Here is a 12480-nt window from a genome sequence, read left to right as displayed (position 1 = left end):
GGCTGATGCCTACTTTGAGGTTCGTGCGGGCCAGGTTTTTGATACAGCCCAGACAATCAAATAAGTCAGATTCTTTCCGCGCAGGTCTGGCCCAACCTAATGCGACCAACCAAACACGTCCTAATAGATGCAGATGTTGGTATTGTCTAAAAAAAAAAAGATGCAGATGTTGGTTTTCTCACTGTTTTAGCTCACCTAGGCTCGAGGGGCCAGGCTTGCTGCCTTGCGCTGCAGCCTCTAACCGCAGCCGTCCGATCTGACAAATCACGCATCCTAGCCGCACACTCCAAGGTCCTGAGTTATTTCTCTCGTCTCCTTCCCCCACCTCGGCCGCACGCCCTACCCTCGGCGCCTCGACTACGATACATCCTACAGATTCCCCCGTCCAAAGGCAGGCGAGATGGCTTCCCCCGACGCGGCGGCGCCGCCGCCAACGGAGCCCGAAAGGTGGAGAGACCTGGACATGCTCCTCTCCCGCCCCGGGAACCTCGTTCACTCCACCTTCGATCCCAGCCCCGTGGTGAGCCGCCGCCGCCACCGCTCCAACCCCTGTCCGGCGTTTTCGATCTTTCTCGCGATTTCACACTGAATCGGCTACTTGCGCCGTGCTTGCAGCTGCGGGACCTTATTGGGAGCTACGTCGAGGTGCTGGTGGTGGGGGCGGGCGGGCTGGGCTGCGAGCTCCTCAAGGACCTCGCCCTCTCCGGGTTCAAGAACCTGCACGTCATCGACATGGACACCATCGACGTCTCCAACCTCAACCGCCAGTTCCTCTTCAGGTCCTTCTCGACACCCAGTCCTTCTGATTATACACAAGAATAGGGTTTATGCAGTATAGTGGTATTAAACTTTGCTGCCTTGTTCACGTGCTAAGCGCTAGATTTAAGGTTGTTTGCTCCACGGGATAATATTTCTGGCTTGCATAGATAGTGAGCAATGTACGGATTGGAGAATAGATAAATAGAAGGACGTTCTACTGTTAGGTCCTCTAAAATGAAACTGGGTTCAATTATTTGCAAGTTCTGAGTGACCGGAAGTGAGGAACAGTAGAGAGGATTTCAGGTTAACATATACTTTTGTCCCATGTGATGTGATGTCAACAATATATCAGCATTTGGAAAATATTATGTGGGCATGGTACATTAGAAATTAGATAACTACAAGAACGCATTATCCATGGTATATATTAGATAAATATTATGCGAGTTTCTGAAGCAATAACAAATATATTGGTAAAAAAGGAATCCTCATTCTCCATAAAATTTGGTCAGCATGGTACACGGTGGATTATGATAATCTTGTGTCATTGAATCCCTTCTAAGATATTAGATAGATACTGTATGTTTTGCTACCTGTTCTTAATTTTTTTTTGAAACGCTACCTGTTCTTAATCAAGTTGCAAGCAGCCAAACAATTATTGTGGTCATAAACATGCAAGATCATTGGAGGCCAATCATTGAATACGACACTTTGTCTAACTTCAGTATGATTGCCAAACCAGTGATAGATTCTCACACACACAATAAATAATTGAATTGACAGCAGCTGTAAACATAAGCACTGCACAGGACAACAACTGCAAACCAAGCCTTACTCATCGAGTAAGGCCAAAACCTCACTTTATTGCGGCATCAACTGTATATCTGTTTGGATTTTGCATGTTCTATTTACGTTTCTCTATAATGTTACCATCTCAATGAGCATTGCATGTGATTTTGTACAGGATTCAAGACGTTGGGAAGCCCAAGGCTGAAGTAGCTGCGAAGAGGGTTATGGAGCGAGTTAGTGGAGTGAACATTGTGCCCCATTTTTGTAGGATTGAAGATAAAGAGCTAGAGTTCTATAATCAGTTCCAAATAATTGTTCTTGGTCTGGACTCAATTGAAGCTCGAAGCTACATCAATTCTGTGGCTTGTGGTTTCTTAGGTATATATTTCAATGCCGTTTTTATGGATCTCTAGTCTTTTACTTGGAAAGAAGGCTTCAACTAGTAAATATCTTTGGTCGGCAATGTGTTCATATGTCCTTTCCTTGTATAAATTCCAATTTAAATTTGCAAGTGACTATAGCATGCACATTCATAGCAACTATAGATTGAGACTGAAGAAAGTTTTGCAAAAAAAGTGCTAGAGATAAATGTGAATCAATACTGTTCTGTGTTAATATTTCCATCCCAAATAAAACGGTATGTTGGGCTGCACATAAAATGATAAAATCAAGGTTCTCTAATTTAATACAGGTAGTATTTGCCCGTTTATGACTCAAATGATGAGAAACTAGTACATTTACACAATGAAACTCATAATATCCTTCATTTATGTACTGATGCCGGTATGTCTTTGAAATTGCAGAGTATGACGCAGACGACAAACCAGTCCAGGAGACAGTTAAACCTATGGTAGATGGTGGGACAGAAGGTTTCAAAGGTCACGCTAGAGTCATTATACCAGGGACGACGCCTTGCTTTGAATGCAACATATGGCTTTTTCCTCCCCAGGTCAAGTTTCCCTTATGTACCCTTGCTGAGACTCCAAGAACTGCAGCTCATTGCATTGAGTATGCTCATTTGATCAAATGGGACGAGGTATAATTCTTGTATCTGTAATTTGCCCTTTAATTTATTTTCATTTGTAACAAATATATTTTGTCTTGTAGGTTCACAGTGGAAAACCTTTTGATGCTGATGATACAGAACATATGCAGTGGATTTATTCAGAGGTTTGCTCTAGTGTGATGACATACAAAATTATATAGTGTCCTATCTTTTTTTCTGTCTAATCTTTTGTCATGTATACTTGACAGGCTTTAAAGAGAGCAGAACTTTTTGGTATTTCTGGAGTTACGTATTCTTTGACTCAGGTGTGTCATCTTCTCCGTTTATTTATTCTCCAGGCCTAAGATGTAACTTTAATCCCTATCTATCCCAGAATGTTTCAATGTTATACTCCTCTATCATGAACTGTGCTTGTGCCCTCGTTAATAATGCATTCTATCGTAAAACTAATAACAATCAAAATTCTTGGCAGAATCATAGTATTTTGTTATTTATACCTTTATATATCAAAGCAAACCCACCCTTATTACGTTAAATTCATGTTAAAGGGGGCCAACAATATTGTGCTGGCAAGGTGAAAATTCCAGTGCTGGGTTGGTCGGAAGTTTTGTGAGTGAGTGTGGATGCAGCTCAAATTCAATATCTGCCATATACTCCAAATTCCGCCCTGTTAAGATTATCTCGTTTTTCTAGTAGTCTGCTGTGCTCCAATAGTAGGTGATTTTGCTACTAGTATTTGCTGTTATAATCATTTTGTAGTTGGATTAGGCTGTGTGCAGGTTTGCACTATGGGCAAGCTGGCACTGGTAGCATTATCCACTTCAATAGTGGACAGATTGATATTTAAGAAGTTGTAAATAAGAATGGTCTTAGTTTATAACTTGTGTAAGTTTTGTTTAATCATAGCAACGTTTAAAGTTAACTAGCCTTGTAAACCACCTACATATGATTTTTCTGAATAAATATCTATTCACACAATAATCTCTGTCTCTTTTCTGCATGCTGCTCTTTTGCTTTGTGCAAAAAAATATCTATTCACACATGATTTAGCTGTCACCTATGCAGCTTCAGCATGCTTGTCAATGTTTAATTTCCACAGTATTGCGTTATGTCCAATTTTTTCTTCTGACAGAAGTTTTTGTGCCATTTAGTTAGTTTATCAGCAACTAATTCTCTATATGCCACTGATGCTTCTTTGGTCTGTTACATCCGCCTACTTAATGTCAATTATAAAATAAAATTACCACCGCTTAATGGGAATCCCACAACTTAGAATGTATCTTAGTGTCCTTCAGATAGTAGGCATTTCAGAGAGAACCTTTTCACATTTCGTAGTATGTGGAGGCATTTTTGCTATTGTTGCGCCAGTGATCTAATCTGCAAATTTTCTTATCCCTCTATATTCCTTCAGGCCAATTAATTTGGATTCTCAGTTATTTAGATGACCCAAGTACAATTTTATTATTTTTTCTGTTGTATACATCTTGGAATCAGGAAGCACAGCGTTGTTAATTTTAAGAGGGCATTGAAATTTGTATTCCTGATTACAGGGTGTTGTCAAGAATATCATCCCAGCTATTGCTTCAACAAATGCAATTATTTCTGCCGCATGTGCACTTGAAGCTTTGAAGCTTGTCTCTGGCTGCAGCAAAAGCGTGTCAAATTATCTCACGTGAGTTGCATTACTCCCATTCTTACTCTGTTACTCAAATAGTCGGTATCCCCAAAAAGTAAGACCGAAGTTTTTTTATCGTGTTACTTGTAAATACTTTTATTCTTATCTTTTAGCCAAAACTATTACTGTTTGAATGCAAAACATACATGCCAAAACTCCTGCAGCAAAGTGGACCATGCATTGGTTAGTCAGGAAGGCACACCATAAGAGTATTCAGAAAATGATAGGTTGATTCATGTTGTATTACTTGTAATGGTTCATTTCACTCACCTGAGTTTATTTCAGTGTATGAACTGGATAAAACTGCAGGCGCACATGTCTGACAACCTAAGCAACAGATTCCAAACAGACTAATATTTTAGATAATAAATTATAAATGAACCATACACACCAACTTTCAATTGATGACAAAAGGAAAACATATAATCTTCACTATTATTCACGTCTGTTCGCGGTAGGCAATATCTCGCATGCAAAGCTTTTTTGAAAAAGGAACATGCAAACTTTCTGATTTCGAGACAAATACAGCTTGTTGAAAGAAACTCTTCGGTTATTTGAGCGCACACATTCAGAAGTAAAGCTTCATTAGCAATGTGGCGCATTATGAATCTAATTTTCTTGAATTGCTCCTATTGATTTGGGTGTTTGGCTAGCTATTATTTTCTCTTAATCATGTGGCAAATAAATATTATTTTTCATTCCAAACTACATAGCTATTATTTGCTTGAGGTTCTTTTTTTGTCTTGTGATAGCATTCTATTCTATCCTTGATTGGTTGAAATCATTTGGTTAAAATTGGTTATTGACTTATTGTATCATATGTCGCCATATTCCCTCAAAATATTGTTTACATACACCACATGGTATTGTTGCTGGTAACTTGTTTGACAACCATATCTGAAGGAGATGCATTTCGGTTACAAAAACATGACGCATTGCCAATTTGAAGAGCCTAACAGTTATTTTATGTTCTCATGCAGGTACAATGGTCTTGTAGGAACTCATATTAAAGTCACAGAGTTTGTTAGAGATACAGATTGCCTTGTATGTGGGCCTGGTACCCTTATTGAGCTGGATACAACATCGACACTTTCGGAGGTCAGTAACACTCAAATCATAAAAACTTGCATACCTTGTGCACATCTATTCGTATAATGAAGGTATATATCGACTTGAAAGGGGCTGAGCTGAATCATGAACTACATATGCACACAAAATATGGATGGTGCTAAGATGTTAACTTTCAAATACATAAACATGAAGTTTTATTTAGCTCACACGTGCACATACATGAATGCATTCATCATGTAAAAAAATACATCATTTGGCTCAAAAGACAAGTATATTTTGCTGCATTGCCTGCAAACTTCAAAACATGTGCCGTATTTTCAGCAAAATGGTATTTCAAAATAGTGGGTTTTACCCAAAAAGGCTTTCGCCCCGCTTTATAAATAAAGCAAATAGTGGGTTTTACTATATTCTGAACAACGAGAAAGTTGAAAAGAAAACACTTCCTCACTGACACAAAGACTAGGCAGTTTAATACCTAGGTTTATGTTCCTAGTTGCATCAACATATAATTCTAAAATGGCACTGAATAGAGAATGTACTGTTGTGCATACGGAGCCTGTGTGCCTGTAGATTTCTGAATCCCCTTTCCACTTATCATGGACAGTTCATCAAGATGCTTGAGGAGCACCCCAAATTGCTGATGTCAAAAGCTAGCGTAACGCACGGAGGCAACAATCTGTACATGCAGTCGCCAGAAGTTCTTGAGCAGATGACACGGCCAAACCTGAGCATCCCCATGTTTGAGCTCCTTAAAGGAACCCCATTTGCTACTGTGCATGTTAGTGGTATGGCGGAGAGCAATGGCAAGAAAGTGTCATCGCTGAGGAAGCTGCGAGTGGCCTTCAAGGGCGTCGAGGAAGCTTCGAAGATGGATACAACTGAGAGCTCGTGATATCATCGTTTAGATAATACTAGTTGAATGCCCGTGCGTTGCCACGGGTCTATAGGGGATCTATTGCAAGGTCATTCAGCTTCAACACTTCAGTCATTGAGTCATTTGTTACCGCGCTATAAATTCTCCTATGCTTTCTTCAAGTTTGTAAAATTGTCGTAGTCATTCACATCACCCCGGACCTACATACTAATTTCTATCATCCCTAACCTACGGAAAAACAAATGAATATATCATGAGTCGCTCTACTTCAGCTATTACATTTCCACCTTGCTCCAAATCCACGTGCCTTCTGTCTAAGTCGCCAAATTGCCATCGCCATTCCCATCGTCCCTAACTTCTAATGGCCTGCAGCATTTTCATCCACTCCCTCTAAGTTATGACAAATTCAACAATCCCTAAAACAATTTAGCAATGTCATACATCATAAATCGCAAAGTCATCTCCTTGTTTTAGCATTGCATTAGAGCTCATAGTTCCACTCAGTATGAATCCTCCTACCTCAAGGTTAGAGTAAAGACTTTGATGATGAGATTTATGTATTCATTCATAACACAATTAATCAAAATATAAAAACTATGATTGCCTATTCACTAAAATAAGGCACCAAATGAGTCCCGCGATCGAGAGAATCGTTGCCTCAATAAATTAAAACATGGCTTGAAGCTGGGACGGGAACGTATGGCTCTCAGGTATAATTACACCCAAACTTGTCAAAATAGTAATTTATAAGAAAGTCAAAAAAAAATCTGAAACTTTTTGCGAACAAAGTAGAATTATTGTTGCACTCGTATAAAAATGTTCACGAAGAAATGACTTTCATGTTGTTGTGGGCGTAAAAAACAAATTTGTCGCTATATACGACAGTACTGTTCACGCTATTGTCAGAGAATATATGTCATTTTTGTCAGATTTTTTCAGGGAATATTTCATTGCAGAACATTTTTGTACGCCGGAAAGTTTATTGCGAAAAAGTTTTTGGAACGTTTTGACTATTTCTGAAATTTTTAAAAATAAAATACGTAACCAGGTGTAATTACCACCATGTTCCAAAGGGTATTTTCCCTTGAAGCTGCTGATACAAACCTCACAGTCCAAGGAAGATTCCACCAACCATGCGTATATGATGATGGCTACCTCCTCTGGCAGCCATCACCAGTGTACCATGCCCACCTTGCAGCTCTCCTCATTCTCATACCGGACTCGGCTCTTGTACCAGAACACTGCCGTGGAGTTGGGGTGGCTCACATCAACATAGATAATTGATGTCTTGACACAGCTTGATCCAAAAGTTTGCACCCACCCATTGGCAGTGAATGCAAAACCAGTGAGCTGCTCACCGAAATACTCAACCATATCGTTCTTCTATCAAATACTCCCTCCGTTCCCAAATACTTGTCTTTCTAAGCATTTCAAATGGACTCAACATACGGATGTATGTAGACATATTTTAAAGTGTAGATTCACTCATTTTGCGCCGTATGTAGTCACTTGTTGAAATCTCTAGAAAGACAAGTATTTAGGAACGGAGGGAGTACATATCAAACCACTTAAATGTAGAACCAAAAATTGTCAATTATAATAAAATAACATCGATTTTCTTAAGCATGGCACAAGGTCTTGTTAACACTAAACATTATTAATAGAAGGATGTTGACCTCAGGCTGTCCATGAAGAAGCACATCAATGTCAAGGTATTCTCCGATCTTAGCAACTTTGCTAATTTCCTACTTAATGGCACGGGTGTGCTCCTCCTCGGAGATAATGAACTCCTTTCATTTTTCAGTGTTAGAAAAATTATAACTACCAACAAAGCAGCCATCCTCTTCTTCCTGACACAAGAGCTACACAAATCTGACAAGAAACTAAAACTCTTGCATTGATCAGTAATGGTCGTTACAACCTAATGAGGTTTTATACAGGACTTAAGACAACTGCAATTTAATTTAATTTGAAAAAAGAATCACATATAAGATAATTACTTTCCTATGGATCGCTCAGAATATAATGGCTATAGTCCGTTGCTTGCCACTCGCACGCCCGCTTGCCCCGCTTAGAACTTGGACTGGTTGGCAAACTGGTATCTGGATGGTTTTCGCTCCATGCTCGCCATGTACAAATGATGTATATATGTTCATCCTGTAATACAGGATGGGTGGTCGATACACTGTTCAGTGTTGACATGTTCAATGTTCATGCAATTGACTCCGATAAGAAACATATTTCACTTACGGTTTTAACTTTTAATAGAAACGAACACCAAAAATAGAATCATACAGCTAACTGAATTTTCTTGGCACAAACCACATATTTACGTTGCAATAGAGATTCAGGTTCAAGTTGTAGCTTTGAACATAACTTTGATGGGATCGCACCTCCTGACCATCTACATCTTGACAGAACTTGTTCATAAGGTGGAAGGCTGCAGCTACTTGTGGAATTGAACACTAAACACCTAATAATTTGTGCAATATGAGTTCAGTATTTTGTTGTTTTGCCAAGAAGTACAACTTGTGGAATTGCTAAGTTGAACGGCTGGCAACATACCTGACTTGTCATTTCAAAATTCTTGTGATCTTGATCGAAAGGGTAGGTACCAACCAACATCGCGTAAAGGATGGCCCCACATCCACACATCATCTATTGCCATACAAAGACAAATTAGTAGTGCTTCAGCAAATAAAACCAAAAATATTTAAATGGTTGCGCCTAAATACTATGCACCACTCATGCCAACAAAAGGTGGATGTAAGATTCAGAAAGCAAGTAAAGCTTTTATGGCCTAGCAAAATGAAATAACCGGGCAACATATGGCAGAGTATGCACGAGACAGTTTAAAGCACAAAGAGAATGGATTATACCTTGCGACCATATTGAAGAGAAATATACGCCAGAGTCCCAACAGTTGATGTTGGTTAAGAATGATGAACCCATGTGGAAGCCCATTAACATACAGTTGCAACATGTACACTTTTGAGTTAACCTTCGGTAATTATTTTGCTGATAGTGGAACCCGGTCCATTGATTGGATCGTAAGGAAAAAAGAAAAAGAAATAAATTATTTTGCTGGGTTCATTCTTGCTGACGATAGTCATGATTTTCAAAACAAACGTCTGCATTCACATGAGAGCTATACACTACAACCCTGTGTGTATGCAAATATTTATTTTCTTCTCACGTTCGCCCCAGCTAACCATGTCATACTAATGCATATCCATGGTGGCAAGAAGAAATGATTTAGCCATGTTTCCATCAGGACAGGGAATAAAAACATCACCTATGACAGAAACAAGATATTCCAGGGCTGCCATTTGGGTCGAGTGGTTATTGGAAGAGGTGTAGTTCACCATCAGATAAGAAGCAACCTTGTGCACATACGCTATGTTAGGGAACTTTGTATTCAATGCAGTTAATCTTTTTCACCATCACATATTTCACCTGTAGCAATATATATCCGAGTGTGCCGGGGGAAACCAAGAGCTTTCATCACTAATGTTGTTCTTCTACAGGTGTAAGTACAGTGTGTTGCTACGGAAGAAAGAAAAATCAAATCATAATGACAAACTACATGGTAGAAATAACTGGCTTCGCTCCGTGGTTGTGTTATGCAAAAGGTTTTGAGTGGATTAACAGAGCAGGCTCCTGACATGATAAAATTAGCTAAAGTAAAAACGGTTAGAAGCCCTCCAATTGATCGTATGTATTGTGGAATTCTTGCTCTCTTTCTCCACTCCCAAAATATTACTGCATGCAGGCCAAGTTATTGTGGGGACTAATGCTAACCTTGGTTTCCTCTGATTCAAGGAGTCAAACTCTTCAGGATTACCATGCACTTTGGATTCAAAACCAAGAAGCCTACATGGAGAATTGCCAACAAGATCCAAACTGAAAGCTTCCCGGCATACCAAGCTTTCATCACTAATGTTGTTCTTCTACAGGTGTAAGTACAGTGTGTTGCTACGGAAGAAAGAAAAATCAAATCACAATGACAAACTACATGGTAGAAATAACTGGCTTCGCTCCGTGGTTGTGTTATGCAAAAGGTTTTGAGTGGATTAACAGAGCAGGCTCCTGACATGATAAAATTAGCTAAAGTAAAAACGGTTAGAAGCCCTCCAATTGATCGTATGTATTGTGGAATTCTTGCTCTCTTTCTCCACTCCCAAAATATTACTGCATGCAAGCCAAGTTATTGTGGGGACTAATGCTAACCTTGGTTTCCTCTGATTCAAGGAGTCAAGCTCTTCAGGATTACCATGCACTTTGGATTCAGAACCAAGAAGGCTACATGGAGAATCTCCAACAAGATCCAAACTGAAAGCTTCCCGGCATACCACTGACCACCGGAAAAAATTTACCCAATCTTATAATGGAGAGCACAATTTATTAGTGGAGTTGATTTGGATGTGCCACTGATGCGTGAACCGCACAGTCACAAACTCACAATCACCACCAATAGTTGTTGCGATTACACAGGGAACAAGCAAGAGAGCAATCATGTGAACAAGCAGGAGATCGAGCAATCATGTGAACAAGCACGGGAGCAATCACGTAAGGTACAAGCCTATGATCGTTACTTACTTTTGATGCCATCAGCTTGCTCCCTGGCCATTGTGGCCCTCGCCACCACGTCATGCATCATCTCGAACCCATGCCCAGGACTTCTCCGTGTCAAACTGAAGGCCTTCAAAGCGGTTAGCGGGACCCTGCAAACCGGCGATGGTGGTGGCGTACGTTGATGTCTTCTTGTTTGCCATTGTCGCCGCATGCAGCATCCAAAGATGGGTCGGCGCCGCCATCAGATGGGTTCAGTAAGGGGATCAGCGGTGGTGGCGAGCAGATCGTACAAGGCCGGCGTGCATTGGCTGCGCGACGGCGAATGAGACGAGTGTCGGACGGCGAACGAGACGAGTGTCGGACGGCGATGGAGATGGGTAGTTCATCTGGACAGACGAGTGTGGGGGCGGGGGCGGCGGCGGCGATTTCTGTCACGAGATCGTGAGGACGGATCGGGAGCGAGAGGTGGGCGAGACTGGGGAGGGGACGTGGGACGTGGGACGGAAGTGGGTCATGTTTTTTTTTTAAATCGCGTGAAGGAAGGCTGCGAGGGGAAGTGGGCTGCTCATGCGATCTGTCGTACGAGGCGGGGGGATCGAACGAGGTGGTCGAACCATCACGACGTTCGATCCCCCTTTAATAGTAGAGATTAACCTCCCATTTCGTTGAGAGAGTAGTGTATTTGGAAGCACAGATGAAACAGAAGCTGAAATTTACACTTGCACAATCTCTTCGGTTTAACTTAAAATATATTTGGCAAAACTTAGTAGTCTGTAGTAGTTTGACTTGTATCTCAGTGGTGGACTGGTCATGCTATTTCACGTTTAAGACGCAACAGTTTTGCCGAGAAGATGGTTCCTGTCATGATCTCATAAAATAGTAGTGCCAAAATTAGTTCAGTTATGCAGTTCAATGCCAAAAATATAAGTACTAATAATCTCATAAAATAATTCGAATACCCGGGAGCCTGAGAAATCCTTGCATCTCGGACATGCCCTTTCCTTCTGTAACTGTTTCAGGGTCTCTTTAGCTGAGAGGAAAAACATAATCCTATATGTAGAATTTTGGTTGGGATACTCAATTTTATGCCCCTAGTTGTGTCCCATTCAGCTGTTTTGTCTCTAGTTTCCAAGGTCCTGCCCAAGCCACTTCTTGACCGTTTGACTGCCACTTTAAGAAGTTCATAACAAATTCATATTAACTCGGAAAAGTACAAATACGATATCAAAATGTTCAGAAAAACATCACCTATATGTGCATGTCATTTGCATTCACGAGGAAAGTGTTGTTTAAACCACACGATGTTATTAATATTATTAAACCTAAAAATGTATGAACAACACTTTTGTAATACAAATGACATGCACATATAGATGATGTTTTTCTGAACATTTTGATATCTTATTTGCATTTTCCCAAGTTAATATGAATTTATTATGAAGTTTTCAAAGCGACGAGCAAACAGTCAAAGGGTGGTCAAAGGCAAACGCATAAGAGGAGCGAAGTGCCTTGGGCAACGCAAAACAACTGAGTGGGACACAACTAGGGACACAAAAATAATTATCCCATTTTGGTTTGTTTGATCGTATCATAAGAAAAACAAATGATTTTTTCAAAATATTTTAGTGGATGCTAAAATTCCTTTGGAATGTAGTACAAATGAATCCTTTTCATATAGGATTTAGTCCTATATCAAACAACCAACATAGAAAAAATTCACAAGGATTCTAA

At 40.2% G+C, this 12480-nt stretch overlaps 1 protein-coding gene and 1 long non-coding RNA gene across 4 annotated transcripts; one reads left to right on the top strand and one right to left on the bottom strand.

Annotated features, from left to right (window-relative positions):
- Positions 1 to 273: 273 nt before the first annotated feature.
- LOC123061091 (NEDD8-activating enzyme E1 catalytic subunit) lies at positions 274 to 6345 on the top strand. Its single transcript, XM_044484010.1, has 9 exons — positions 274 to 520; positions 616 to 779; positions 1724 to 1926; positions 2352 to 2584; positions 2656 to 2718; positions 2803 to 2859; positions 4105 to 4226; positions 5210 to 5327; positions 5905 to 6345. Exons 1-9 carry the CDS (start codon positions 401 to 403, stop codon positions 6190 to 6192), a joined length of 1368 nt encoding a protein of 455 aa, XP_044339945.1. The 5' UTR covers positions 274 to 400; the 3' UTR covers positions 6193 to 6345.
- Positions 6346 to 8052: 1707 nt separating this feature from the next.
- On the bottom strand, positions 8053 to 11474 carry LOC123061090 (uncharacterized). 3 transcript variants are annotated; one of them, XR_006428478.1, is made up of 3 exons: positions 10774 to 11474; positions 8740 to 8832; positions 8053 to 8647 (listed from the first exon to the last, which is right to left on the bottom strand). It is a non-coding gene; the product is annotated as an uncharacterized lncRNA (long non-coding RNA). The 3 variants fall into 3 exon arrangements; XR_006428476.1 differs by lacking the exon at positions 10774 to 11474 and having other exon boundaries at positions 8740 to 9787; XR_006428477.1 differs by lacking the exon at positions 10774 to 11474 and having other exon boundaries at positions 8053 to 8331; positions 8740 to 9787.
- Between the last annotated feature and the right edge of the window lie 1006 nt (positions 11475 to 12480).

The sequence above is a fragment of the Triticum aestivum genome, chromosome 3A, assembly GCF_018294505.1.
Source record: "Triticum aestivum cultivar Chinese Spring chromosome 3A, IWGSC CS RefSeq v2.1, whole genome shotgun sequence".
Taxonomy (NCBI): Eukaryota; Viridiplantae; Streptophyta; class Magnoliopsida; order Poales; family Poaceae; genus Triticum; species Triticum aestivum.
This window is presented reverse-complemented; position numbering and strand designations above follow the sequence as displayed.

Excerpts from the sequence above, each read along its gene's own strand:
- LOC123061091 (XM_044484010.1), top strand. The coding sequence starts at position 401 with ATGGCTTCCCCCGACGCGGCGGCGCCGCCGCCAACGGAGCCCGAAAGG. Across the intron at positions 780-1,723 it reads AACCGCCAGTTCCTCTTCAG|GATTCAAGACGTTGGGAAGC; the intron begins GTCCTTCTCGAC and ends GATTTTGTACAG. Across the intron at positions 5,328-5,904 it reads CAACATCGACACTTTCGGAG|TTCATCAAGATGCTTGAGGA; the intron begins GTCAGTAACACT and ends TATCATGGACAG.